Genomic DNA, 26923 nt, shown 5'->3' on the forward strand with positions numbered 1-26923 from the left:
ACTAAGGTTATTTTTGAATTTCACTGGAATTGAGGCTTAGAAAATTGTGACCTCAAAGGATTGCAGAACTAATAGGGTCCTTAGAGATCACCAGTCCAACCCCATCATCTGGTTACACAGCTTATAAGTGTCAGAGGCAGGATCTAAACCCTGGTCTTCCTGACCTGAGTCCAAGGTTGTTTTTTGCTTGTGTGTTTGTTTCTATTATACTAGCCCCTTTATCTTTGTATCCCCTCAATAGAATGAAAATTCAGAACCACCAAATTTTAGTGCTGGAGGGGCCTCTGAAGCTGTTTCAACCAAGTACCTACCCTAGACAAAGTCTTCTTCCTTCCTTCCTTCCTTCCTTCCTTCCTTCCTTCCTTCCTTCCTTCCTTCCTTCCTTCCTTCCTTCCTTTTTCCTTCCTTTCTCCCTTCCTTCCTTCCTCCCTTCAAGAATCGCCTCTACAGATGTGGCAAAATTGGGACATTAATGCACTGCTGGTGGAATTGTGAATTGATCCAACCATTTTGGAAGGCAATCTGGAACTATGCTCAAAGGGCGCTAAAAGACTATCTGCCCTTTGATCCAGCCATACCACTGCTAGGTTAGTACCCCAAAGAGATAATAAGGAAAAATTCTTGTACACAAATATTCATAGCTGCGCTCTTTGTGGTGGCCAAAAATTGGAAAATGAGGGGATGCCCTTCAATTGGAGAATGGCTGAATAAATTGTGGTATGTTAGTGATGGAATACTATTGAGCTCAAAGGAATAATAAACTGGAGGAATTCCATGTGAACTGGAATGACCTCCAGGAAGTGATACAGAGTGAGAGGAGCAGAACCAGGAGAACATTGTACACAGAGATTGATACACTGTGGTACAATTGAATGTAATAGACTTCTCTACTATCATCAATGCAATGATGCAGGACAATTCTGAGAGACCTATGAAAAAGAACACTATCCACATCCAGAGAAAGAACTGTGGGAGCAGAAACCCAGAAGAAAAACAACTGCTTGATCACATGGATTGATGGGGATATGATTGGGGATGTAGACTAAATGATCACTCTAGTGCAGATATCAGTAATAAGGAAATAGGTCTTGATTAATGACACATGTAAAACCCAATGGAATTGTGTGCTGGCTATGGGAGGGGGTTGGGGAAGAGAGGGAAAGAACATAATTCTTGCAACTATGGAAAAATATTCTAAATTAACTAATTAAATATAAAAAGCAAACAAAGAAACAAAAAAGAATCCCCTCTACAGTATACCTGATCTGTGGGCATTCAGTCTCTGCTTGAAGACCTCTAGCAAAGGGAATCTACCACCCACTGAGGCAGCATGTTCTGTTGGGACAGGGTCTACTTCATTTTTGCTTTTGTATCCTGGCAACCTACTACAGTGATTAATGCAACCTTTAACAAATGATTACTAAATTTCATTAAAATGCAGATGGAATAGCTTCAGGAAAGCATTTGCCAGTGCCTGGCCTCTTAGATGAAGTGGTCACTGTTTTGGCAAGATACCAAGCCCAAAGGGACAGGTGCTGGCCCCCAGCCTCTAGGCCAGCCCAACTCTTGAACAGCCCAATGAAAAAAGAGAGATAGAGGAAGGGAAGGGGGAGGTCCTGGAAACTAGATGAGGCTAATCCTCTTAGAAAACAGGTTTCTCTACTCTTCTCTCCTCTTCCTCCTCCTACCTCCTCCTCCTCCTCCTCTCTCTGAATAAGCCTACCTTGGGTGCCTGGAAGATACTGGACACAACCAAGGAGAACATGTGGGCATCAAGGCTGCTACTCCTGACTGTGACTACTGCTGCATTCGGGGAGCTTGGTGAGATGGGGATGGGGGCTAAGATTGAATGGAAAGGGGAGAGGGGGTAATGAAGTAGGCTCAAGAGCCTTCTTGGGCCAAGGAAAGGACTCCAGAATAGGTTTAAGTGAAGAATTCTTTTAATTCACAAGATACTCCCCACAAGCACCGGAGCAAAGAGAAAGAAAGAGAGACAGACAGGCAGATAGACAGACAGAGACAGACAGAGAGACAGAGAAAGAGACAGAGAGAGAAAGATGGGGGGGGGAAGAAAGACAACACCCCATATATCTGCCATTCTCTTTTTCTCCCAGCACTCAGGATTTCCTTAGCCCACCTGTTTCATAGGGAGACAAAGACAGAAACAGAGAATAAATTGCAGGAGAAGCTGGGAAGGAGACCTGGGGGAAGAGAATGGGAAGATAATGGAAATAAAGAATAGATATCAAAATGGAGATGCAAAGTGAGATGGAGATAGTGGAATGGAAATATGGAAAGATGGAGTGGAGGCAAGAAGAAAAGAGGGAGAGAGAGGGGGAAGGAGGGAAAGACTATATATACCGATGTACTCTTTCAGATTGAGATACGAAAAAGATGAGATAAAAGATGATGATATAGAAAGATGATAATATAGAAAGATGGAGATAGAATTACACTCAATGAGTTTAGAGCTTAGGCTAGACAGAAAGAAAGATAAAAAGAGAGGAGAGAGGTATGGAGGATCATGAGAATCAGTCTGTTTGAAGAGAAGAAGTGTGAGATGAGGTGAAAAGGTAGAATAAGGTCAGTCTAAGGAGGACTTTGAATGCTTAGTGTCTTAACTTTAGCCCATAGGCAATAGGGTGCCATTGAAAGTAATTAAGAAGTGAGTGACAGGCAGTGTATGTGATAGCTTGGAGGGGAGAAGGTAGGGAATTGGATAGGAAGAATATTCCAATAGTTAAGGTAAGAGATAACAAAAAGACCTTTACTTGGGTGGTAGAAATGGGAGTGGAGAACACGGGCAACATTTGTAGAGTCAACAAAGTTGGACAACGCATTGAATGGACAATAGAGGAGAGCCAAAGATGATTCCAAGATCCCTCCGGCCGCCTCTGACTCACTGTGTGGCCTTTTTCCTTTCTGAGACTCCATTTTCTCATCTGTAAAATAGAGTTGAATTAGTGCAACTCAACGATCCCTTCCAGGTCTAACTGTCTGAATCATCTGGGATCAGTGGAATGAGAAGAGATAGGACTATAGCCAGATCCAAAATATTTCCCTCTTTCCCTGGGGGAAAAGGGGTTAACCTGAGAGTGGTGCCTCACCCAAGTCACACATGAAGAGGGCAGGAAATCTGGTTGTCTCCATGAGATGCCTGTGCTTGTTGTTGGTTGGTTAGAGGGGACGTGCTGAGGCTGGATCAGGTTTCAAGGAGGGAAGGGGAGAGAATGTACAGAGAGAAGGGTATAGGCTATTCCTGGTATGCTATTTTCCACTGTTTACATAACACACCTCCACTCCAGAGTTCTTACCCCAAAAGACAAAGGGGAACACTCTCTTCCCTCAAGAGGCCCATTTCCTCTCTTAACTCCCCACTCTCACCCAAACCCTAACATCCAAGATCCTTTTTGTTTTAGATGGTCAGACTAGGAGGGGTCTTAGAAAGCATCAGCTTAATACTGCCCCCCTCATTTGATGCAGGGGAATTCCTAAGCTCAGAAAGATGAATGGACTCACCTTCAGATGACAAAGCAAACCAGAGTCAGAACCAGGACTGAGCCCAGGTTCCTTGATTCCCAATCTGGACACAACAGAATCCTGGCTCTGAGTAGGCTGGGAGTCTCTTCCACTGGATGAATGGCTTCTAGAGTGCAGGAGCTATTTTCCTCAGACCCATGGCCCCCATGGTAGATCTATGTCACCTTTCAGACTCAGGGAGGTCTTTGAGGTCAGAAGCTCCGTTTTTACCCCCACCCCTTAAATCAGAAGCTCCACATGGACAGGAAACATTGTCCCCATCAGGCTTGGGTCCGAGGGTTAGAAAGACCCAGAATGTTCAGGAACCACTGCTTAACTACCCTCCTTCCTTCTCCCAACTAGCCTTTGCCCTGAAATGTTACAGCTGCCAGCAGCTCACCAATGTCTCCCAGTGCACTACCATTGCTACCTGTGCCCCTGAGGAGACCATGTGCAAGACAACCATGTATTCTCTGGAGGAAGGTGAGGAAAGAGGTCAAGGTCCAAGAATTTCTGGAGGGGGGAGTCCTCATATGACAGATCTGGGACAAAGCCAACAAAACAATGCAGGAAAGAAAATTTCCATAGTGTAATTCCAGCTGTCCCACAATGTCAATGGGGTTAGTAGAGAGAACTCTGGCCCTGGAGTCAGGAAGTATGATTTGAAATCCCAGTTTCACCATTTAATTATCCAGGTGTCCTTAACCAAGACATAAGAGTCTTTTGGGGTCTCAGTTTTCTCATCTATAAAATGGTGACTCAACAATATTTATTCAGCCTTTATAACGGAAAGAACATTGGATTTGAGATCAGAGGGATGGGTTTGAATTCAGTTCTATTCCTTACAACCTGTATGACTTCAGGAAAGTCCTTTCACCTCGCTTAGTCTCATTTTCCCATCTCTAATATGAAAGGACTAGACCAAATTGTCTCTAAAATTCTTTTCCAGCTCTAAACCCTAGGACCCTTTATAGTCTCTGCCATCAGCAGAGGTGGGGGTTGTGGGTTGTAGGAGATTGGGTGAGATGTGGCAGGAAGAGAGAAGGGAGAGGATGAAGAACAAAAACAAGCACGATATACCTTATAATAAGTATGCTATAATTCTGTTTCAGAGGATTATAAATTTAGAGCTGGAAGGGACTTTAAAGGTCATCTAATCCAACCCCTTCATTTTATAGATGAGAAACAGAGGCACAGGGATTTATCTGGCCAAGATCACACTGGAAGTGACAGTGCTAGGGTGTATTCCGGGTTTTCTGACTCGAGATACAGTATCCTTTCCATGAGATGATGTTCTGGAGGAGAGGGATTTTTGAGTGAGGGTTCAGTGATCAGAGGCTTGTATTAACAGAGGGGAATATATCAGGGAATGGGAATTTGATGGGTTGGGTTGGGGCCTCCTGACTTGTCCATTATTCCTTGCTCTCATTGCAGTGTACCCCTTCGTGGGAGATGCCACAGTCACAAAAGCATGTGCCCAGCAGTGTGTGCCCTCAGATGTGGATGGCATCGGTCTCACTCGACCTGTCTCATGCTGTAGCCAAGACCTGTGCAACACAGGGGCTGCTGCCCTGACAGGCTTTTGGGGGGTGGTCTTTACCCTCCTCTTCTTCACCTTCCTACTCCTATACACTAGAATCTAGAGGGATAAGGTTGGACAAGCATTATCTCCTCTTTGCTTCCTATCCTGAGTGTTTCTTTTTCAATATTCAGATGTGAGATAGCTCCCTAACCTTAGCTCTTTGCTAGCCTTTTAGCTGTGGATTGTGGGAAAGAAGGGTGTCACTAGCCCGAGAGGGAAAAAATGGAATTTTCACCCTCAAGAATCTCTAGTCTGAGAGAGAGACTCAGCCCTGACCCTCAGAGAGTCCCTGGTTTGAGCAGAGTAGAAATATTCTTGCCTCCTTTCTAATCCTCTTTATCTTTCACTGCTTTCAGCCTCAGCTTTCACATCTATAAAATGAGGATCATAGCCCATACCTCCCAGGGTTGTAATAAAGGTCAAATGGGATAAGACATGTAAAGTACAGTACTTACAAAGCATAAATTGATATCTAAATCTTAAAGTCAGCTATTATTGTTATTATTATCTCCCCCTTCCCCCCCCCCCCCCGTGTCCCTATTTCTCACTCCTTTCCATTTCTGATTTTGTCTCCTCTTTCTTTTAGTTTCTATTTTTGCTATCTGGTGATTGTCTCTTTTTCTGTCTCCACTCTGTTTGATTCTTCTCTTCTGACATTTAAAACTGCCCTTTGACAGAACAGATGGGAGCATCACTCATCCCGATCAGTGGAGACCTTCAAGCAAAGACTGAATGACCACTTGTCAGGGACATTTTGGAGAGAATTCTTACTCAAAACTCAAGTTCCTCATCTGTAAAATGAACATAAAAATAATTGCACTACCTACTTCAAAGAATTGTTGTGGAGAAAGAGTCTTGTGTACCTAAAAGTCCTATGGAAATATGACTTCTAATATACATGTGGACACTGGGAGCACAGGATCTCTTAGCCCCAAAGACACAAAGATTCATACATGCACAATTGTAGATAAATATTTAAATGAAGAAGAATCTTCAGCATTTCTCCATGGGTAAAAGGTTTGTTTTACATATAGCATCTCTTTATTCAACACAAGAAAGTCCTATTACACTCATTTTACAGATGAGGAATTTGAAACTCAGAGATTAAACCATTTGACCAAGGTCACCCAGCTAGTAAATGTTAAAGGCAGAATTTGAATTCAGGTCTAGCTTGACTCCAAGTCCAGCACTTTCTCCACTAAGCTAAGTTACCTCCCCAACAAAGTTCCCCAAATCTGCCTCTTACTTGATCTTGGAGGAACAAATACAGACAATGCAGATACATAAGCAAATACAGTCACAAGTAGACATGTACATCCCAATACAGAAGGAGGAGGATGGGTAGAGGAGTATGTGGGGGAGGGGTAAGGGGCAGTGGAGAGAGGGGTCTAGACCCCTGACTTCACCTCCTTGCCCAGCAGTCCATCCAGTAAGCTGGTCAGGCAGGCTGACTCCAAGCATGACTCAGGCTAGAAAGAAGGGTCTGATCTAAGTACAGATGATTCTAGGTTTATGTAAAATCATTTTATACAAATTCTTTAAATAAAGAATGCTAAAAGAAATTAGCATTCCAAAAAAGAACTCCTATATTAACTTTACAGAACCTTGCTTGCTGTAAAGATTAAAATTTAGGAATATGGGGAGACTGAGGCAGGTAGAAATTAGTTTCTCTCTGCAAGGAGTATTATTTTTTTTAGAGGTTTATTAAGGATTAAGGATTAAAGAATATACAGGATAAGGAAAACGTGCCTAGGCCAGAGGCCTAGACAAGACCTCACCTACATTATGGAAAGAGCCACATCTGCTCCAAAACGGAAGTCCAAAAAGAGACCCAAAAACCTTTGCCACCAGCTTAAATCCTTCCTTGATCTCTGCCCAACTCAGAATTCCCATGAGATTACAAAGCATTTTGGGGAAGTGGAGCAAAGGCTTGTGGGGATTGAAGTCTAGAGTTCAAATCTCAATTTTACATTGTGCTCTCTCTCCCTCCCTCCCTCCCTTTCTCTCCCTCTCTTCTTCCCTCCTTCCCTCTCTCTCTCTCTTTCTTCCCCTTCCTCTCTCCTTCTCTCCTTTCCTCCCTCCCTCCCTCCATCTCTCTTTCTCCCCTTCCTCTCTCCTTCTCTCCTTTCCTCCCTTCCTCTCTCTCCCCCACTCCCTTCCTGTCTCTGTCTCTGTCACTGTCTCTTTCTTTCTCTCTCTCTCTTTCTCTCTCTCTCTCTCTCTCTCTCTCTCTCTCTCTCTCTCTCTCTCTCTCTCTCTCTCTCACACACACACACACACACACACACACACACACACACACACAAACACACCTCTAGCCCCTCTGCTCTCCTTGGCCTCCCACTCTCCCACCAAAATTAAAATAAAATAAAAACTCAGAAGAATACAGAGTAGACCACCATCACCAAGGCTGTCACCACCTAGTTCACAGTGCAATAGGAGTTTGGCTTGAGATCTCCAGTGCTAAGAGAAGAGACTTAATGAGGGCAACTAGGTAGCTTAGTGGATTGAGAGCCAGGCCTAGAAACAGAAGGTCCTGGGTTCAAATCCAAACTCACACACTTCCTAGCTCTGTAATCCTGGGCAAGTTTCTTAACCCCTTACCACTCTTCTGCTTGGAACCAATATACAATTGATTCTGAGATGTAAGGTAAGGGTTTAGAAGAAAAAAGAGAGAGACAGAGGAGATTTTTTCCTGCTCTGCCCACATATTCCTCTTGTGCTCTCATTCCTGTTCCCAAACCCCATATGTCCTTGAACAGTGTGCTGATTCTCTTCCTCCACCTACAGTATGGCTCTCTTTCTGCCTCCTTCCTTTCCTCCCTAAGTTTTGGACAAATCCATAAAAAGCTTTAATGGAGGTCTGCTGAATAGTCCCCTTTGATAAAGCAAGAATTGTCTGTATGTAAGTTAAATCGTTTGATTCTCTTCCTATGAGGAGGTGGCTTGTATTGGCCAACCTGGTTCCAGTCCCAGCTCTGCCTCCAACGGACCTCTTGAGTCTTTGGACAGGTGCCATTCGGGATCTGGGTTTCCCTTTCTTCATCTGCAAATAAAAAAATTGAACTCCATGGTCTCCGAGAGCTGGTAAGCCCGATCCTTGCTGCTCCCCCAAATTGTCTTTCCCCAGGCAGTTGCAGGGACCAATGGGGCAGCAGAGGAATCTGGCAGACCTGGTCAGGATGCCAAAGGGCTCCCATGGTGTGGCTGATGCTTCTCATCTCTGACAGGAGGCACAAACTGGGCACACATCTATCTCCCAGTTCCCAGAGCTCACACAAATTGAACCTGATCACGTAGCCCCTTCCCTGCCCCCCATCCACGCTGTTCAACCCCCTAAAGATGAAGCTGCCTTTGCCCCAGGTTCTCCTCTCCCCACCTTAGATCTTTGCCATCTGGCCAGCAGTTTCCCCGGTCTACTCCCTGCTCTTATGCTCTTTACCCCACATTTTTCTGAACAAGTAACTACCCATGTCCCAACCAGGCCGCCCCAGCCTAGTCCCAGCACAGTCAAGCTCATGCTCATGAGGGTGGGAGAAGAAGAGTCTCGGGTCAGGAGGGGATCACTTCAAATCTTGGCTCAGCCGGAGACCTGTACTGTACCTATGTGACCCTGAGCCAATCGCTTCTTCTTTACGGGATTCGATTTCCTTCTCTGCAGAAGAGGAGGGATGGACTATATTATTATTGAAGTCCATTCCAGCCCGCGGCGGATGATTCCAGGAACAGGGCAGTACATAGATGCTTTCTTCCTCTCCCCAGTGATGGCCAGCCCTATCCCCACTCCCACCCTGGCCGGGCTCCTAGCACTCTCCCGCCCCCATACCCTCCGGCTTCGCATCCCCTCCACCCCATCCCTCCCTCCCGCCCCCACCCCCTCCTGGGCTCCTCTATGCTTGATAGCTCTTCTAATTTCTCTACACCCTCCTCTGGCACTCGAGTCCCCGCCCAGCCCACACCACCCTGGGCTACTACTAAGCCGGGCTTCCTCTGCCACTCACACAAGCTCCCCAGCTCAACTCTCCCGCCGGGTCCTCCCTTACTCGGAGAGTTCTACACCTTGAATTTGTGCTCTCCCCCACCCCCCCTGGCGGGCTTCCCCTCGATCCCTACCCATATTCACCTTCCCCAGGACCTTCCAGGCCCCTGCTAACTTCCTGGTGCACCATGCCCAGGCCTGTCCTGACTGTCCTCCTTCTGGCTGTGGCCGCCCTGCCCTTAGGTAAGTAGCATCCCCAGCATCCGCTAGGGGATGTAGGGAGAGGGCGGGCACCAGGAGTGCCTGGGAGCCCCGAGAAAGTCCACCAAATCCTGTCGGGCTGTATGTCAGCTCCGGGGCTGTGGGGAGGGAGGGATTGAGCCTGGGCAACACCTGGTTCTCTATAATCCTGGCACTGACCTGCAGAAGGGCTGCCGGGAGATGGGCAAGGTGGCCCCCCAGGCATCCCTTATAACCACTGCTTTTCCCTCCTCTCTGTTTATCTCAATCCTTTTTTTGAACCAGACGTGTACTAGGTTCTATTCAATAAAGAAAGTGCTGGGTTTGGAGTCAGAAAGACCTGACTTGGGTTCAGATCTTATCCAGACACTAATTAGCTATTCAGACCTTGAGAGAATCTTAACTTAACTTAATTTAACTTAATCTTAACTTAACCTCCTTCAGCTTTAGTTCCCTCATCTGTAAAATGGGGACAATAATAACTTCCCCACAGGATTATTGTGAGGATAAAATGAGGTCATATTTTTAAAGTTATTGTAAATTTAAAACCCCTGTATAGATGTTATTATTATGGTGGTGCAGTGGATAGCGTGATGGACCTGAAGTCAGGAAGACTCATCTTCCTGAGTTCAAATCTGGCCTCAGATACTTGACCCTGAGCAAGTCACTTAATCCCATTTCCCTCAGTTTCTTAAATAAAAGGATCTGGAGAAGGAAATTGCAAACCACTCCAGTATCTTCCACAAGAAGACCCCAAATGGGGTCACAACTGTAGAATGACTGAATTGACATTATTACTATTTCTGTCATTATTACTGAAACTCTTCCAATCAGTGAAGTTCTGGCTAACTCTCTAAGACTAATAGTCCTAGAGAGTGGCCTGGGGTACTGAGGTTAAGTGATTTTATCCAAGGTTCTAGAATTAATATGTCAAAAGTGGGATTTGAATTCAGGTCTTCCAGACTCCTAGATCAATACTGTCCATTACTCATGACCATATCTGTCTATGACTATACTGCCTTTAATCCTGTTGGGGATTAAGTCTGGGCCAATGGGATGTAAGTATAGGTAGGAACTTTTAGCTCAGTGGGCATCAGGTATAATGACAAATTACTTGTGGGTCCACAAACTGGGATGAGAAAAATGATTCTGGGATTACAGAAGGACCAAACTGCCAGACTGCAAATGGGAAGAAAATTTTTCTAATTATTAGAATAGTTATTAGAATTTTTATTAGAATAGTTATTAGAATTATTATTAGAATAGACTAAGAGATAGAGATATCCTCATCACAGGAGTATAGACTTCATTCTAGTAGGGGTTGTTTCTTTTATCATCTTTCTATCCTTAGTACCTAACCCAGTGCCTGGCAACTTCTAAGTGCTTAAAAAATGCTTGCTATTTGACTAATTGATTGAAGCTAAAGCTATGTGGACAGCTAGGTGGTTCAGTGATAGAATGCTGGGCCTGAGTTCAAAGCCAGACATAGACATTCTCTCACTGTGTGACCCTGGGGGTATATCAATTAACCTCTGCTTTAATCCTCTGGAGAAGTAAATGGCAAACTGCTCCAATGGGCAGCTAGGTGGCACAGAAGATAGAGTACCAGACCCGAAGTTAGAAGTCTGGAAGACTCATTTTTTTTAGTTGAAATCTGGCCTCCAACATTTACTATCTGTGTGACCCTGAACAAGTCATTTAACCCTTTTTGCCCCAGTTTCTTCCTCTATTAAATGAGCTAGAGAAGGAAATGACAAACCTCTCCATTATCTTTGCCAAGAAAACCACAAATGGGGTCACAAAGAGTTGGACACGTCTGAAACAGCTAAACAACAGGCTGAAACCAAGTGGGACAGACTGTTAAATTTGGAGCATGACAGAGCAGCTAGGTAGCTCAGTGGCTCAAGAACCAGGTCTACAGATGGGAGGTCCTGGGTTCAAATATAGCCTCAGATACTTCCTAGCTCTGTGACCCTGGCAAATCATTTAACCCCCACTGCCCAGCCCTTACAGCTCTTCTGTCTTGAAACCAATACTTAGTATTGATTCTAAGATGGAAGGTAAAGGTTTTTTTTTTTTAATCTGTGCATGAAGATTTATACCTCAGAAATGAGCAAAAACTAGATATCAGCACTTGATTTGTTCTTTTATTGATTGTCTAGGCTTAAGAAAGTGATAGAGAAAATGTTAATAATGGAGACAATACTTAAAAATGTGTTGTATAGACCTTTTCTTCAGAGAGCTAGTTGTAAAACATTTACTAGGACACCTCTGACTCCACTTAAGATTCTTTTGATCTTTTTCTGTACAAGAAGAGGTAGACTAAATGATCTCAAAGGGCCTACTATTCAGCTCTGTCTGAAAAAAAGAATTTGGTCTTATCAAAGCTGGGGCATCTAGACAGATATAAAAGAGCTTGGCCAGCAGGGGACAGACAGACCTGCCTGGTAACTAGAATTGAAACTAGCAAACCAGATATGGGAAACAACTAGTTTCAATTCAGCAAACAGTCCCTACTCTGGATGGGGCATTCAGGGTATTCAGGAAAGTCTGGTGCCTGTGGTGTGAGGGTTTCCCAAGCCCTTTTCAGGGCTGCTTTCTTCCTTCGGTGTCCACCTGCCACCCAGTTCTCACCTGTGGCTCAGAGATGCCATAGCATTACCAGTGGCCAAACCCTGGTAAATCATCTTGGCAGACAGGCTAAACCAGGGTAAGAGTGACACAGAGACCTCAAATCTGTCTGTGAGTTAGGGAAGTATCTACTCCAAGAATGTGAAGGCAGGAGAGGACGAGAACAGATTGTTCCAATGGCTATGGAGGTGGTGGTAGAACAAGGTGCTGGGGAATGCTTTGACCTTGGCTAGACCTTGAGGACCCCAAGAGCATCCCAATTTTCCTGACTTCTGTCTTGCCAATGGACTTGGATGACTCTGGAAGAGAGAGTGAGACTGATGACTTTGTGCAGCTCTGCCTCACCTAAATCCAATTTATGAACTAGTCATAGCCTATAGACCTGTGAACTGATCCGAACATTTTGGAGAGCCATCTGGAATTATGCCCAAAGAGTTATAAAACCGTGTAGACTCTTTGACCCAGAAGTACCATTTTCAGGTCTGTTTCCCAAGGTGATCAGAGAAAAAGGAATATATATAGTCGAAAATATTCACACCAGGTCTTTCTGTGGTGGCAAAGAACTGGAAATTGAGGTGACGTCCAGCTATCGGGAATGGCTGAATAAGTTGTAGAATATGATTGTGATGGAATATGACTGTGCTGTAAGAAATGGCAACCAGGTTGATTTTAGAAAAACATGCAAAGACTTGAATGAAATAATGCACAGTGAAACAGGTAGAACCAAGAGAATGTTGTACATAGTAGCAAATATTATTTGAAGAACACTGTGAATGGCTAAGCTATTCTGAGTAATATGAATATTCAAACTAACTACAAAGGACATATGAAGGAAAATGCTATCCACCTCCAGAGGGGGGAAGAAAAAAACTGATACAAGATAGTATGTATTGGGCAGCTAAATGGCTCCAGGGGTAAAGAGCGGGCCCTGGAGATAGGAGGTCCTGGGTTCAAATCTGAACTCAGACACTTCCTAGTTGTGTGACCCTGGGCAAATAATTTAACTCCAACAGCCTAACTCTTACCATGCTCTTGCCTTGGAACTAATATTTAATATTAATTCTAAGACAGAAGGTCAGAGTTACTTTTAAAAAGCTTTAAGTAAATATAATATTTTTCTACATATATAGCAGTAGTCTCTTGGTAACCGAGGATGACGATTGTCTTTGGGCGCTTTCATCTGTGATGTAGATGAGTGTGCACAAAGACACTTGTGTGTGAAGGAGATTTAAGTGCAAAAGTCGATGCACAGAGACAGTCCCACTCTCTCGGTGTTGGAAGCCTGGGTTCAATGGCACGAAAAGTCGTTACACCTGGAGACTTCCTCAGCTGCATTGGATGGCCGTGTTGTCTTTTGTGCTCTCAGCTGTTGAACCTTCTTATTGGTTTCTTCCATCTGTTCGGCAGAAGCAGTCTTCACATGCTGGGTGAGCAAAGCCCTGGTTCACCAGGGGTCGACGACCCGATGGCTACTCTCACGAGGTTTAGTCGGCCTGTAGAAGCCGTTGTCCCGGGTATGGCAGCTGCCGCATGCTAGCAGCTACTGGGAGCCACAAGTGAGAGCTGGGTGTCAGGTAGGGGTCAGAGGCTGGAGAGCTGCCCTAGGAGGGCACGACAAGCCCTCCATACCAGAGATACTACTCCTCCCTGAGCACCCCATACACCATATATATACATATATATATGTATCAAATTTTGGCCTTATCTAGCCCAGGACTGGTCAGAGTGGGAGAGAGACAACTCAGAACTTGGAATATAAACAAAAAATAAATAACATAAATACAAAAAAAGATGTACTACTCTCAGGTTTGCTAAAAACATCACTGGAATTTTCTTGGATATTGTCTCCCCTGACTAAAATGTGAACTTCTTTGGATAATAATAATAATAATAATAATAATAATAACAATAATATTTCTGTTGTGGTTACCACATGCCAAGGACTGTGCTAAGTGGTTTAAGATTATTATCTTACTTTAGCTTTACTTGGGTAGTAGATGCTATTATTTTCCCATTTTTATAGATAAAGAAACTGAGGCTGAGGAAAGTTTGATGATTTGCCTGGTGTCACATAGCTAGCAAGTTTCTGAGACTAGATTTGAACTCAGATCTCCCATATCTGGTAGGAATTTCATCTTCATTTTTGTTTTGATTTGAAATTTCCAGTGCTTAACATATAGTTATATAAAGTAATTGCTTAATAAATGCTTTTCTATTCATTCATTCCCTGTGAAGAGTTATAGAATCATAGATTTAGAGCTTTAAAGGCCCTAAAACACAATCTAATCTGACTCCTTCATTAATAGATAAATAAGCTAAGATCCAAAAAGGCTATCTTGCCTAGTTCTGTAGAGAGTCTTCAGCCTCTGAGAAAATCCCAGACTAGACAGACAAAGAAAGATCTCATGGGAAAGAAGAAAATCCCTGGAAGTTGGTCAGGCATTGAAGAGAGCTCAAGGATCTGAAGTCAGCCTACTCTAAGAGACCAGCTTAGCCTTTTCCACATAAGCCCTCAGATGCTGTTAGAGCGGGGGCCACCCCCATCTCGCTTCATAAATGGGGGTTAGTTTTCCAAAATTCACTTGGCCTACTTTAAAAAAAATTTAACATTCTTTAAAAAATTTTTTTGAGTTCCAAATTTTCTCCTTCCCTTCATTTCCTCCCCAACCAATTAAGCAGTATGATACCCATTATACACATGAAGTCACACAAAACATATTTCTATATTAGGCTTATGGCCAAAAAATAATAAAGATAAAATAATGCTTCAACCTGTATTGAGAGTCCATCAGTTTTCTCTCTGGAAGCGGACAGCATTTTTCATCACAAGCACTTTGGTATTGTCATGGATCATTATATCAGAGTTGGAAAATCCTTCACAGTTGATAATTGTTACAATGTTCCGTGTAAAGCATTCTCCTGGTTCTTCTCCCTTCACTTTGCATCAGCTGTATGTCTTCTCAGGTTCTTCTGAAACCATCCTGTTAGCCATTTATTATAGTATTATAGTATTCTTTCACGATCATATACGACAACTGTTAAAGTCATTCCTCAATGGATGGACATCCCCTCAATTTCCAATTCCTTGCCACCACAAAAAGAACTGCTATAAATATCTTTGTACATATAGGTTCTTTCCCTTTTTCTTTCCCCCAAAGCACATATTTATTAACATTTGAAATTAAAAAGAAAAATTAAGAATCTTTTACAGCCCATCAAATTCTTTTCATTTTGTACAAGTTTTGTCTATTTCTTCTATAAATCCATCACAGAGGATCCACCCTGTGAGCCAAGGACCATCTCCCCATCTTGTTAATAATTCAGGAATGCCAGGCAACACAGACTTTCTGTCTGTTCTCTCTCATTATCATAAGAGAACAACTCTATCACATTTGCTGATATTTCCTTGATGATATTTTATGACATATTTTACATTTATCATTAGTAATATGGCAAGTTGTCAATGAATATTACCTTTTCCTTTTGCTTTGATCTCTCTGAGGTATAGACATAGTAGGCGTATCACTAAGTCATTCTGTTAGATAGCCCGTTATAGTTCCAAATTATTCTTTGGAAGGGTTTCACCTGCTTGAAAGAAGCAGCAGGCACACACATCCAGCATCAGCACCGTGTGTGTGTGTGTGTGTGTGTGTGTGTGTGTGTGTGACCTTGTATTTGTCTACTTTCGTGATTATGCATTAGCTGGTCTGTGTTGCCAAGTCGTTGGTGGATGTACTGTAAACATGTGTCAGTGTGACTCTATGTTTGTGTCTTTTTATATCCCTGTGTTTGAATGTTGGCTTAATAAATGGCACATATTTGGCCAAAATGGTTGAATCTGCAGCAGAGAAAGGAGGGTCAGGAGTCCAAAGTCCAAATTCCACCTGGAATGCTCTCTACGTGTCATTTCCCTTCTCTAGACTTCAGTTCCCTTTGTGTAATGAGGGGGCTGGATTTGATGAGTTCTGAGGCCAGTCAGCTGTAAATCTGTGCTGTTTTAGGGTTATAGATTTAGAGCTGGGAGGATTTTTAGAGACCAGTGATTCTAACCCCATCATTTTACAAGTGAGGAAACTGAGGTATAGAAAGATGAAGTTTGTGGCATAAGTATTTCGAGCTTGTAGTGGGATTTGAACCCATTTTGAGCATGGTGTAATGGAGAAAAGGTTTGGGGAAGGTAAAGGAAACAGGATCTAGGAGACAGACAGCTGGTGTTTAGGGTGTCCATGCTCTCTATCATTGTGTCTGAGACTGGGGGTCTGTGCCTTTCTCTGGGTCTCTACTTATGTGTAGCTCTATACCTATATCTCTGTACATTTATATTTCTCTATCTATCTGTGTACATGACTACATGTGTATGTGTGTGTGCATGTGTGTGTGTGTATATATGTGTGTGTGGGTACTAAGAATGCCTCTGCATTGCAGGTAGTTCCCTGAGCTGTTTCTCCTGCTCCAAGCCCACAGCTCTGTCTCTCTGCACTGATGTAGCCAACTGTTCAGCAGCAGAGGGATGGTGCCAGACCACTCTGCTGCCCGTGCAATCTGGTAAGACCCAGGGTCTCTGCAGGCAAGGGAAAACTAAAGCATCAAATCCAAGAGACTTTACTCTGGGGGGCCCATGATCACCCCTGAGGAAAGAAGATGATGAATCATGCTTATAAACAGCCAGCTCCAGTTATCTATTTGCAAATTCACTGACCAAATCTCGGAGCAGTCATGGGAGTAAAGACTATTTGCTTATATTTGTGTACCTAGCACCTGGTTTAGTGCCTGGCACATAGAGCTGTTTAATAAATGAGTTTTTCATTTGATCTCTAAAGTGATGTCCAGAGCTACAGTTGTGACTAAGACAGATCATAGGTTTAAACCTGGGTTGGACCTCAAGAGAGGTTCAAGATGAAGGGGGAGTGAAGATAACAGGGGTTCAAATTTCAGCTCAAATGTTCATAAAATGACAGTTATTCAATGACTTATTTTATTCATAGATGGACCTAAGACCTAGAGAGGGGCCATGACTTGAGAAAGTTCACACAGCAAGGCAGGGATATAGTCAAAAATAGAACTTCAGGTCTCCTAATTCCTAATCCAATAGTTTTCTATTTTCTTCCCTTCCCCCCTTCAATGTAAAGAACATTCAACAATAAGAACTGTTCCCCTGTGGGATAGGATGCCTCAGAAAGTAGTAGCTTCCCAACACTAGAAGTATCCTGGCAGAAGTCAACTGTTCACTTGTCAAGTGTATATTCCCTAGTAAGGAGGACGAGATGACCTCCAAAGTCCCTTCTAAAACCGAGATCCAGAATTCAACATGTTATTGTGAGTGGGTAGAAGAAAGGAATAAGAGGCTGAATAAAGGAATGGAGGGAGTAATTAGATATGAGGTTGGAGAACCATGCTCTGTCCTTGCCACCTGTATGACTGTGGACACATCACGTCCTCTTTTTGGACCTCAGTCTTCTTGTCTGTAAAATGAAGAGGTTGGACTAAATAACCCCTAAGGTCCCTTCCTCTTCTTGTTCCTATCAATATGTGTGTGTTGTGAGAATCCAGAAATTTGGGGTTATTGTAGATCTGGATACCTGTGGTATTATTCATATCACAGAAGTTAGGAACCTAAAAGTTTGGCTACAAGCAGCAAATGATGAATGGAGATCTTGTCTCACTCTTTCCCTCTGGGGTTTTTCAGGTTTCCCCTTCATGGAGGAGAAGACTGTTCAGCGAGGGTGTGTTGCCTCTTGTGCCTCCACAGACCATGATGCCATTGGAGAATTGAAGCCCATCCTCTGTTGCAACACTGACCTCTGTGTTGATAATGGTGCCCTGGTGTCCCAGGGGTCTGGCCTCATCCTAACTGGATTCCTGTTTGTCCTGCTCAGTGCTGGCTGATGAGGGTAGGGTAGGTCAGGGTCAGATTGCTACGCACTTGAAATAATACCTGAAAGCTTGAACCTATGGATTTATACCAGCTGTATGAGGGGAAAACACTAGATCATGGTGGGGGAGAAAAGGAAGTGATGGGAGGAAAGATCTTTTCCTGGATGCTCTGGATGGCTTTGCTAGAAAATCATGTCCCTTTTCCTCAGGGGGACCCTAATCAGAGTGACCAATTTGGGGGAAGAGTCAAGATATTTGTCCCAAGGAAATCTCTAATCTGATGAAAAATCTAATCTGTATTGTCAGCAGAGCCTACTAGAGAGAAAGGAAATCAATGAGATAGATACCTGTTCATTGTGTCTCTTTGGGGTGAAACACCAAACAGATGGGAAAACAATTAGCAATTTTATGGGTTATATTTCTCTTCACCCTTCTTGTGAATAAGCTGCTGGGTCTTCTAATAATCAATGCCTTTCCTATAACTCTAAGTACCAGTATCACATGGGTATGGCACATACATTCTAACTCATGGGGGCTGATAAAATCACTGAGCAAAATAATAAAGAGAGAGGGGTCTGCCTCTGAGGGAATGGCCTCAGATATTCTTTGTGAGATCTGTCTCTAGTTTCTTGAAGTAACCCTTTCAAGTTGTATTGAGAGGCTTGAACAAATATTTGACTGCTTTGAAGGGTTTCGGGTAAACTGGATGAGGAGAGAGGGAATAGGAGGCCCTGTTACAATCCTACATTATCCGTAGTCTGAAAGGATAATTAATCTGCCCAAACAGATTTCTCCATCCCTTCCCAACAAAAACAACTCCTTCTATTAACTTACTTATCCATTTGACCTAAAAGAATTATGAAGGAATAAGTTCAGGAAGGCACGGAAGAATAAGGGAGCTATGCTCTCCTTCTGAGAGTCCACAGCCCTCCCTTAGAGGTCTGAGATGTCTTTTCTTCAGATTGAGGGAAGTAGGAGATGTATGTTTGGAGGGAGATCAACTATAAGCTTGAAGGAAGAAGCAGAATCATCTAAAGTGGCTTTGGAAATTCCTCAGCCTCCCAAAACTGGTCCTGATAGGTCCAGGTCCCAGGTCAGAAGACCCCAAAGGCTCCTCAGAACCCTCTCAGAACAGTTTTTTCTTCCCAGATGCCTTTGTTCTCCAACTGCCACCAGTTCTCTCCCAGTCCTCCTCTCAGAGTTCTAAATCTTCCTTGCCCCCATCCTTAAACTGGCTTCATCTAAGATGACCCACTGACAGACATATCTTGAACCCCAGTCATCACACCCTCTTATAGGAAAATCAGTCTCAATAGGCTCACTGTGCATGGCCCACTTTCACTAACCATGGCATCCAGTCCCTAAAGAATCAGACTCTACAGGTGGCTCCTGTTTTCTTGGAGATACCACAGCTAAAGTATTGCACAGGAAAGGAATGGCCTCTGTATTCGACCCTTCCCACTCCTCATCTCAACAAAGATTTCCTTCAGGCTAGTGATCTCTTTATGGAATTCCTCAACCAATAAGCAGCCTCCTCTTCTTTCACATCTTCCTCTGAATCTCCCCAAGATGAATCATTGTTTGACACAAATAGTCCATGTGCATCATGTGGACAGATCTTTAAGTCTGTCTGCTTATTCAATTGAACAGAATTTCTAGGTTTCTGATCACCAAGGAATTTGACTAGGTCGCCTGTGGTGTTAGTAGCAAGGATTTGTGAGATATCACTTTTGAAGAGTTCTGACCATTCCCTAAGCAATCACCTGGTACACCCTCTCTCAGGAGTCGAAGTCCTGGGAACTTTAATCACCCCTATCCTTGAGGTCTAGAGCCTCATAGGAAATGTAATCTTTTCCCTGAACTAAATCCCAATGAACTAGCTTTTCCCATCACCCAGAAAAATAATTCAAACCCAACATCTAGTTCATCCTCATAAATCAAGATACACTGCTTTCTTCACACTGGTCGCTTTCTTTAATTCAAAGGGTTTATAGCTCAAAAATACCTTAGATCTTGTAGATTCCATTTTACAGAGAAAAAAAGCTGAGGCCCAGGGATGTGTATATGTATTATATTTCCTCGTCAGACAATCTTTGGCAGATTCTAAATTCTTGGAGATGAAGAATTGTATTGTTTTTCATCATTATATACTCACGGCTAAGCATGGGGGGGTACCGCATGTAAATATTCAGTCAATATGGTAAGTGCCTTGTCCAAATTCACACACATAAATGTAACCTGGGTTCTAAACCCAGACACTCTGATTCCCAATCCAAGGCTCTCCCCCATTACACCAGGCTATATTTATCATCTTGAGGTTGGTAAAGATGCTAATCAAGGCAAATGTTTGTGACAATGTCCAGTGAGTTCTGTCCTATCCATGAGTTCTTCTTTTTCCCCATCATGAATAAAACCTTCCAAAGCAAACACCGACTCCAGTGATGGAGAGTTCCCTGAGGACAGGGACCATTCATTTGTTTCCACAGTGCTTAACACAGTGCCTGGCACATTGTAGGCAACTATGAAATGCTTGTCGATGGACTGATTAACTGAAAAAGAGATGGCGAGTGATGGAATAGTAGTGAAGGACCAGGAATAGCAGCCTTAGAAAGGAGGACATAGGATTTAAGTGAATCCAGAAAAGACAACATTGGAGCAGAGACATGGTTAGTCGTGATCCAGGAATCCTCCTTGTGTTTTCCTGGAGGAGTCACCCCACCAATACACGGTCTATTTCTACCTATTCATACTATTGCTTATCCCTAGAATATCCTCCCCATCCTTAAATTCCTATCTATCCTTAAAAGACCAATTCAGATGTCACCTTCTCCAGGAATCCTTCTTGGACCTCCCTTCACCCACCTCTGTCAGTGATGGCTTCCTTCCACCTACCTCCAAATCGCACAAAACAATTCTTTATATATCTGTATGCCCATTATAAAGTTACATGCCTAGGAATCATGGATCTTCATACCCTCAGAATATCACAGCTATAGGTGACCCAAATCTCAATAGATGTGGTCCAATGGTCAGCAAATTGTGGCACATATATGCTGATGATTTGTGTGTAAGATATAAAGGACATCAGAGATGATTTATATGACAGGGAAAGAGGGCAGTAGAAAGAGACTTGACTCTGAGGTCAGAAGACCTGGGTTCAAGTCTTCTACTTACTATCTCTGTGACTTTGGGCAACTTATTTCAAGTCTCTGAACTTTTAAAATTAAGAGTTTTGGATTATGTGATTCCTAAGATGAGCTCTAAATCTATGACCCTAATTATGGTTCACTGCTGCCTTACAAGCCACAAAAGGACTAAAGGCAGGTCATCACACCATTGGATGTATCTTTTCTAGAATATTGGGTAGGTATCAGTGAATTGAGAGCCAGGCTTAGAGATGGGAGATCCTCATTTCAAATCTGGTCTCAGATACTTCCTAGCTGAATGACCATGGGAAAATCACCTTAGTGCCATTGCCTAGATCTTACCACTCTTCTGCCTTGGAACCAATATATAGTATTGATTCTAAGACAGAAAGTAAGGGTTTAAAAAATAATATTGGGGAGAAGTTCCATGGAGACTGGAACAAACTCCAGGAAGTGATGCAGAGCGAGAGGAGCAGAACCAGGAGAACATTGTACACAGAGACTAATACACTGTGGTATAATCGAACGTAATGGACTTCTCCATTAGTGGCGGTGTAATGTCCCTGAACAACTTGCAGGGACCCAGGAGAAAAAAACACCATTCATAAGCAAAGGAGAAACTATGGGAGTGGAAACACCGAGAAAAAGCAACTGCCTGAATACAGAGGTTGAGGGGCCATGACAGAGGAGAGACTCTAAATGAACACTCTAATGCAAATACTATCAACAAAGCAATGGGTTCAAATCAAGAAAACATCTAATGCCCAGTGGACTTACGCGTCGGCTATGGGGGGTGAGGGGGGGAGGAAAAGAAAATGATCTATGTCTTTAACGAATAATGCTTGGAAATGATCAAATAAAATATATTTTAAAAAAATAATAATATTGGGGAAAAGACATAGACCAGACTTATACAAGGTAAGAGGTAAGATAGCATAAATGAATAGGAGTATCCACACTTCTGTAGAACATTGATTAATAGAAGTATTAAAATAATGCACTGGACAAGAATTATTTTGAAGAATAGTTATTTGTGTCTGTTTCTCTTTGTAATTAATTTGATTTATCAAGTTTTTAGAAGCTGTACCATTTGGTACAATGCATATCATATCAGCCACAGATAAATCTAAGGAAAAAATAAATGAGAATTTAGGAGCCTGCATAGAATTTTAGCAAAATTAGAAGTGATAATTCTTTGGTAATTATTGAAAGGAAAAGAAGGAAATATACAAATTCTGAGTTATATATAACACCTTTAAAAAGTTTATCATATTTTAGGATATGAAAATCTAACAAAAATGCAGAAATATACATATTTTTACTCATTATGATATAATAAAAATTGTTATGGTGTCACTGGGTAAAAATATTAAAAATTTACTAGAGGCAAATAATAGCATTACTGGGCCTAGAGTGAGGGAAACATGTTCAAATCCAGGCTCAGATGCTTACTTAGCTGTGTGACCCTGAGTAAATCACTTATCTTCTGTCTCAATTTTCTCATCAGTGAACTGAAGATAATAATAGCAACTTCTTCTCAGGGTTGTTATAGGGACAAAAAAGATATCATATTTGTAAAATGCTTTGTAAACTTGTTTTTGTTATTATTACAGTGTTCTTTAACCTTGATAAACCACTGCTAGGCCAATACTGGAATGTATATCAAAATACTTTGATCAAAGAAAGAGAAAAATGTCTCATATATACAAAGATATTTATAACATCTCTTTTTGTGTCAGCAAAAAAATACTAGAAACTCAGGTGATGCCTATCATTTGAGGAATAGCAAAATAAATAGTGACATAGCAATGTAATGAAATATTATTGTCCTATAAGAAATAAAAATAGATGATTACAAAGAAACACGGAAAATATATTAATTAATGAAGAGTGAAGTGAGTAGAATCATAATTACAAACTATACTATACTATCAATATTATAAAAATGAGCAATTTTATGAACTGATGAAATAATTAATGAATAAAATAAAGAACAATGTATATATAACAATACTGTAAAAGCAAATAGCTTTTAAATTTCTAAGAATGTTGATCAATGCAATGATCCTTCGTGATTACACACACAGGACTGATGATGAAACATGCCATCTATTACAGAAAGGCAATGGATTTAGGGTACATGATGAGGCATATCTTTGTCTCTGTCTGTCTATATCTTTGTATTTTCATTGAGGGAATTTGCTTTTTCTTAAGTGTGCATATTTGTTGCAAAAATCATTTTTCCCAGTAGAATAGAGGATAAAAGAGAGAGAAAATAAATTTCTGTTGTTTTTTTAAACAGAGAGATGGATGTTGGCAGAAGGAAAATTGTTTTATTGCATTGGTACTACTGGTGAAATGCTACATGCACTTTCAGATGAAGTCACTGTATTGAGTATTACTTCATTGTGCTTCTTTGTTATGAGAAGAGATCTCAGGAAGTGGGAGTAATCTATAAATGTCTGTGATGTAAAAACAAAGCACATATAAAAATCTTTTTAAAAGTTATTTATTCTTTTCTTCAATGTCTCATCACACTGTGGAAAGCTCTGGGTTCTCAAAAGCTCTGCCAACAGAACAGGAGCCCTGGCAGGGAGGCTTTGGATATGGGGTGTGTCTGGCATCTTCAGAGCAGCCTCGTTCACTGAGTCTCAGTGAACAGAGCCTCAGTTCAGCCCCACAAGGATGACCACATAGGAGAGAAAGCCACTTTGTGTTAGCAAGCAAGATTTCTTAAAGCTTTATTTAAAAAACAAAAAAGATCTGGTGATTCTGTGAATGGTTCTCACATCTTAAAGGATGAAGGTATATATACATCAGTAAAAAAGGTTTTTTTAAGAATCCTGTGGGAAGGATCAGGAGATATATATATATATATATATATATATATATATATATATATATATATATATATCAGGTTAGTAGTTTTCCACACAGTTTAAACTGAGAAATTTGTCCATAAACAAAATTACTGGGGCAAAGGCATACTCTCTCTGTATTTTGTATACACCTTTGGGTTACTTAGGTTAGCTCTAATAGCTGGCAACATCTAGCTAGAGATGGAATATATAATTTGCCAAAAAAGAGGAGAAAGAGCAAAGGTTGCCAAAAGTGTGCTTCCTCACATTAAGCAATCAGAAAAGACAAATTTCAAAACAGACATAATCAACCTAAGCTGGCTTCTTTATCAAGGCTGAGTTTTTCACCTACAGAGTGAGTCAAATTCAAATTTCATCACTCTTCTCCTGGACTATTGGAGTAGCCTCCTCTTTAGTTTCCCTGCTTGAAACCTTTGACCTCTCCAAATCCATCCTCTACATGGCCACTAAGTTGCTATTACAAAAGCACAGATATGTCCATGCTACTCTTGTGGTCAAGAAACTTCTTATTGTTGAGTTGTTTTAGTCTTATCCAACTCTTCCTGACCCCATTTGGATTTTCTTCGCAGAGATACCAGAGTGGTTTGTCATTTCCTTCTTCAGCTCATCTTATAGATGCAGGAGCTGGGGCAAACAAGGTTAAGTGACTAGCCCAGGATCACCCAGCTAATAAGTGTCTGAAGTCAAATTTGAACTTAGGAAGATGAGTCTTCCTGACTCTAGGCCCGGTGTTCTATCCCCTGCACCACCCAGCTGCCCAAGAAGGCTCTCATTGTCCCAAAGATAAAATACAAATTCTCTCTGGCACTCAAAGCTCTTGGCTGTCTGGTGCCAACCTCACTTCCTAAATTAATCACACCATTTATTCCCTCTTCATGCACCCTAGATTTTAATGAAATTGTTTTGCTTCATATTCTCCATCTCAAACTTCCCACGGAAGCACAGATCAAATATGGCTTCCTATAGGAGATACTTCCTGTACTATCTTTGTTTTAATATTTATTTAAATCTAGCTATACTTTGCTCCCCCATAGTAGATTACAAGTTCCTTAAAGGCAGGGAATGTCTCAGTTTTTGTCTTTCTATCCCTGGCATCTAGCAGAAGCTCAATAAATAGTAGGGCGTTGAAGTAAGTCTGTCTTCTCCAGATTAAACATCCCCATTTTCCTCACCTCTTCTTATTGTCTTCCTTTAAGATTCAGCTCAACTCTCATCTTTTGCATGAGGCCTTTTCTAGTTGTCATAATTAAAATTCTCTGGAGACTGTTTCTTAGTTTATAATTCTATTTTAATAAAAATGTAGGCCAGAGAAAGAAAAGGTACCTGTCATGTGTGGCCAGTTACTCTCTTAGCCACCTCCCCTCCCCAGAGCCAGACTACAGGCTAGTCCAGAATTCCAAGGAAAAGGACCCCACTTCCTCCCTCTACTCCAATTAATGCTTTCTGTGACATGCATACAACAAGCATGTCCACTTTTCTTTGCTTGATTTTGCCTGGCTTATTTAGTTGTTTCACTACTCATGAGGTATGTTTACAGATAAACAGAGTTGTCTCCATCCTGATTCAGCAAGGAGAAAGAAGCATGTTTGTAGCTTCAGACTTTCCCCCCTGTAAAATTCAAGAGTTGTTTTGGAGTGTTAAAAAGGGCTACAAATTAATATTTAATTTCTACATAGGGCAATGTTGTTATTGTTCAGTTATTTCAATTGTGTCCAGTTCTTCATGATTCCATTTGGTATTTTCTTGGCAAAGACACTGGAGAGATTTGCCATTTCTTTCTCGAGCTCAATTTATAAATGAGGAACTGAAGCAAACAGGGTTTAAGTGACTTGCCCATGGAATAAGGGGACTATCTCCTCCTCCTTTTTGGATCTTTGTTTCTTGTCAAAGTTTTGATGTTTGAATATAGATTTGGTTGTCCTTCTCTCCCAGAAATATGCTCAGCACCAGAAGGATAATAAATAAGCACATGCTATTGAGGTTTTCTAATGGAGTCAAGGGAAAGAGCCAAGAGAAATAGGGGATGAGTAGTGTGTAGGGTAGGAAGCTCTCAAGGTGACTTGGTTTATCCTACTATGCTTTAACAACATCCAGAAGGGTTTTGTTCTCCCCTGTGAGGGAAGCAAATGACTGGGGATAGTAGCCTTGGCTGGTCCATCCCCTTGCATCTTTCAGACCTCAAAAGGAGCCTTGTGACAGTGCCTCTCAGTTACAATGGGAGAAATTACAGCTGATTTCTAATCTGTCATCATTCCACTGGCATGAATCTCGACCCATCACAGGAATCCCTAAGTGGAATATCCCAGTGTATAAACATGATGAAGAAATTCTTTCTTGTACATTTATTTGTGTAAAGATTTCCCACCCTATTCCTATTAGCTGCCTGGCATCCAGAGAAGTAGGTAATTGGAGGGGTGGTGTTATGGTATGATGATGCAATGTTGGGTTCCCTATGTTTGATACTTGATATTCACAGGCTTTTCTTAATCCAATTATACTATTTGTTCTACTAAATAGGATGTCTTAGTTATTTGTCAATGGCCACAGCTAGATCTAAGAGAAAAGAGTTGTTAAAGTTGAGTAACTGGAATCTAGGACTCTTAAGGTAAATTTGGGTGAAGAGGACTAACAGGAAAGTCACCGAAGGAGTCTCCAACATCTTAGCACACACATATTGATTTTGACTCAATAGAGAGTAGAATTAGTAGGGAGGGTTATCTTTAGTGTCCTTTTCCACTCCAACAGTCTTGGTACACATAATTTAAGTAAAGGAATGAAAAAGTGAACTGGCCTGGTTCTCTGAGGGCCTTCTCAGCCTGTCTCTGTCCAGAGGGTCAACATGAGTCTCCCACTCATACCAAACTTTGCCTGAGAGAGTGGGATAGAGTGGAGTTGTCAGGATGGAGAACACATTACAGAAACTCTTTCTCAGGTGGCCTCTCCCTGCCCCTTTGGGGAAAAAGATTGTTGGGAGTGACTATAAAAGTCCTAATTATGCCTTAGTTCCTTTCTTCCCTCCCTTCCTGAGTCTTGCAACCAAGATCAGAATTTACAACCTGTCAGAAATGGGTGA

The 26923-nt window shown here is 41.9% G+C and overlaps 2 protein-coding genes across 2 annotated transcripts; both read left to right on the forward strand.

The window, feature by feature from the left end:
• Positions 1-1641: 1641 nt before the first annotated feature.
• LOC100032862 (ly6/PLAUR domain-containing protein 2) lies at positions 1642-5585 on the forward strand. Its single transcript, XM_001381749.5, has 3 exons — positions 1642-1821; positions 3883-4002; positions 4954-5585. Exons 1-3 carry the CDS (start codon positions 1764-1766, stop codon positions 5160-5162), a joined length of 387 nt encoding a protein of 128 aa, XP_001381786.2. The 5' UTR covers positions 1642-1763; the 3' UTR covers positions 5163-5585.
• Positions 5586-8829: 3244 nt separating this feature from the next.
• Positions 8830-23479, forward strand: LOC100032852 (ly6/PLAUR domain-containing protein 2). The gene is made up of 3 exons (XM_016431930.2): positions 8830-9323; positions 16377-16496; positions 17638-23479. Exons 1-3 carry the CDS (start codon positions 9269-9271, stop codon positions 17835-17837), a joined length of 375 nt encoding a protein of 124 aa, XP_016287416.1. The 5' UTR covers positions 8830-9268; the 3' UTR covers positions 17838-23479.
• The last annotated feature ends 3444 nt before the right edge of the window (positions 23480-26923 follow it).

This window comes from Monodelphis domestica, chromosome 3, assembly GCF_027887165.1.
Source record: "Monodelphis domestica isolate mMonDom1 chromosome 3, mMonDom1.pri, whole genome shotgun sequence".
Classification (NCBI taxonomy): Eukaryota; Metazoa; Chordata; class Mammalia; order Didelphimorphia; family Didelphidae; genus Monodelphis; species Monodelphis domestica.

What these genes read in the sequence shown, in the direction of transcription:
- LOC100032862 (XM_001381749.5), top strand. Translation starts at nt 1,764, where the DNA reads ATGTGGGCATCAAGGCTGCTACTCCTGACTGTGACTACTGCTGCATTC. An exon ending in TGCTGCATTCGGGGAGCTTG is followed by an intron (nt 1,822 to 3,882) that starts GTGAGATGGGGA and finishes TCTCCCAACTAG; the next exon opens with CCTTTGCCCTGAAATGTTAC. An exon ending in CATGTATTCTCTGGAGGAAG is followed by an intron (nt 4,003 to 4,953) that starts GTGAGGAAAGAG and finishes CTCTCATTGCAG; the next exon opens with TGTACCCCTTCGTGGGAGAT.
- LOC100032852 (XM_016431930.2), top strand. Translation starts at nt 9,269, where the DNA reads ATGCCCAGGCCTGTCCTGACTGTCCTCCTTCTGGCTGTGGCCGCCCTG. An exon ending in TGTGGCCGCCCTGCCCTTAG is followed by an intron (nt 9,324 to 16,376) that starts GTAAGTAGCATC and finishes TCTGCATTGCAG; the next exon opens with GTAGTTCCCTGAGCTGTTTC. An exon ending in TCTGCTGCCCGTGCAATCTG is followed by an intron (nt 16,497 to 17,637) that starts GTAAGACCCAGG and finishes GGGGTTTTTCAG; the next exon opens with GTTTCCCCTTCATGGAGGAG.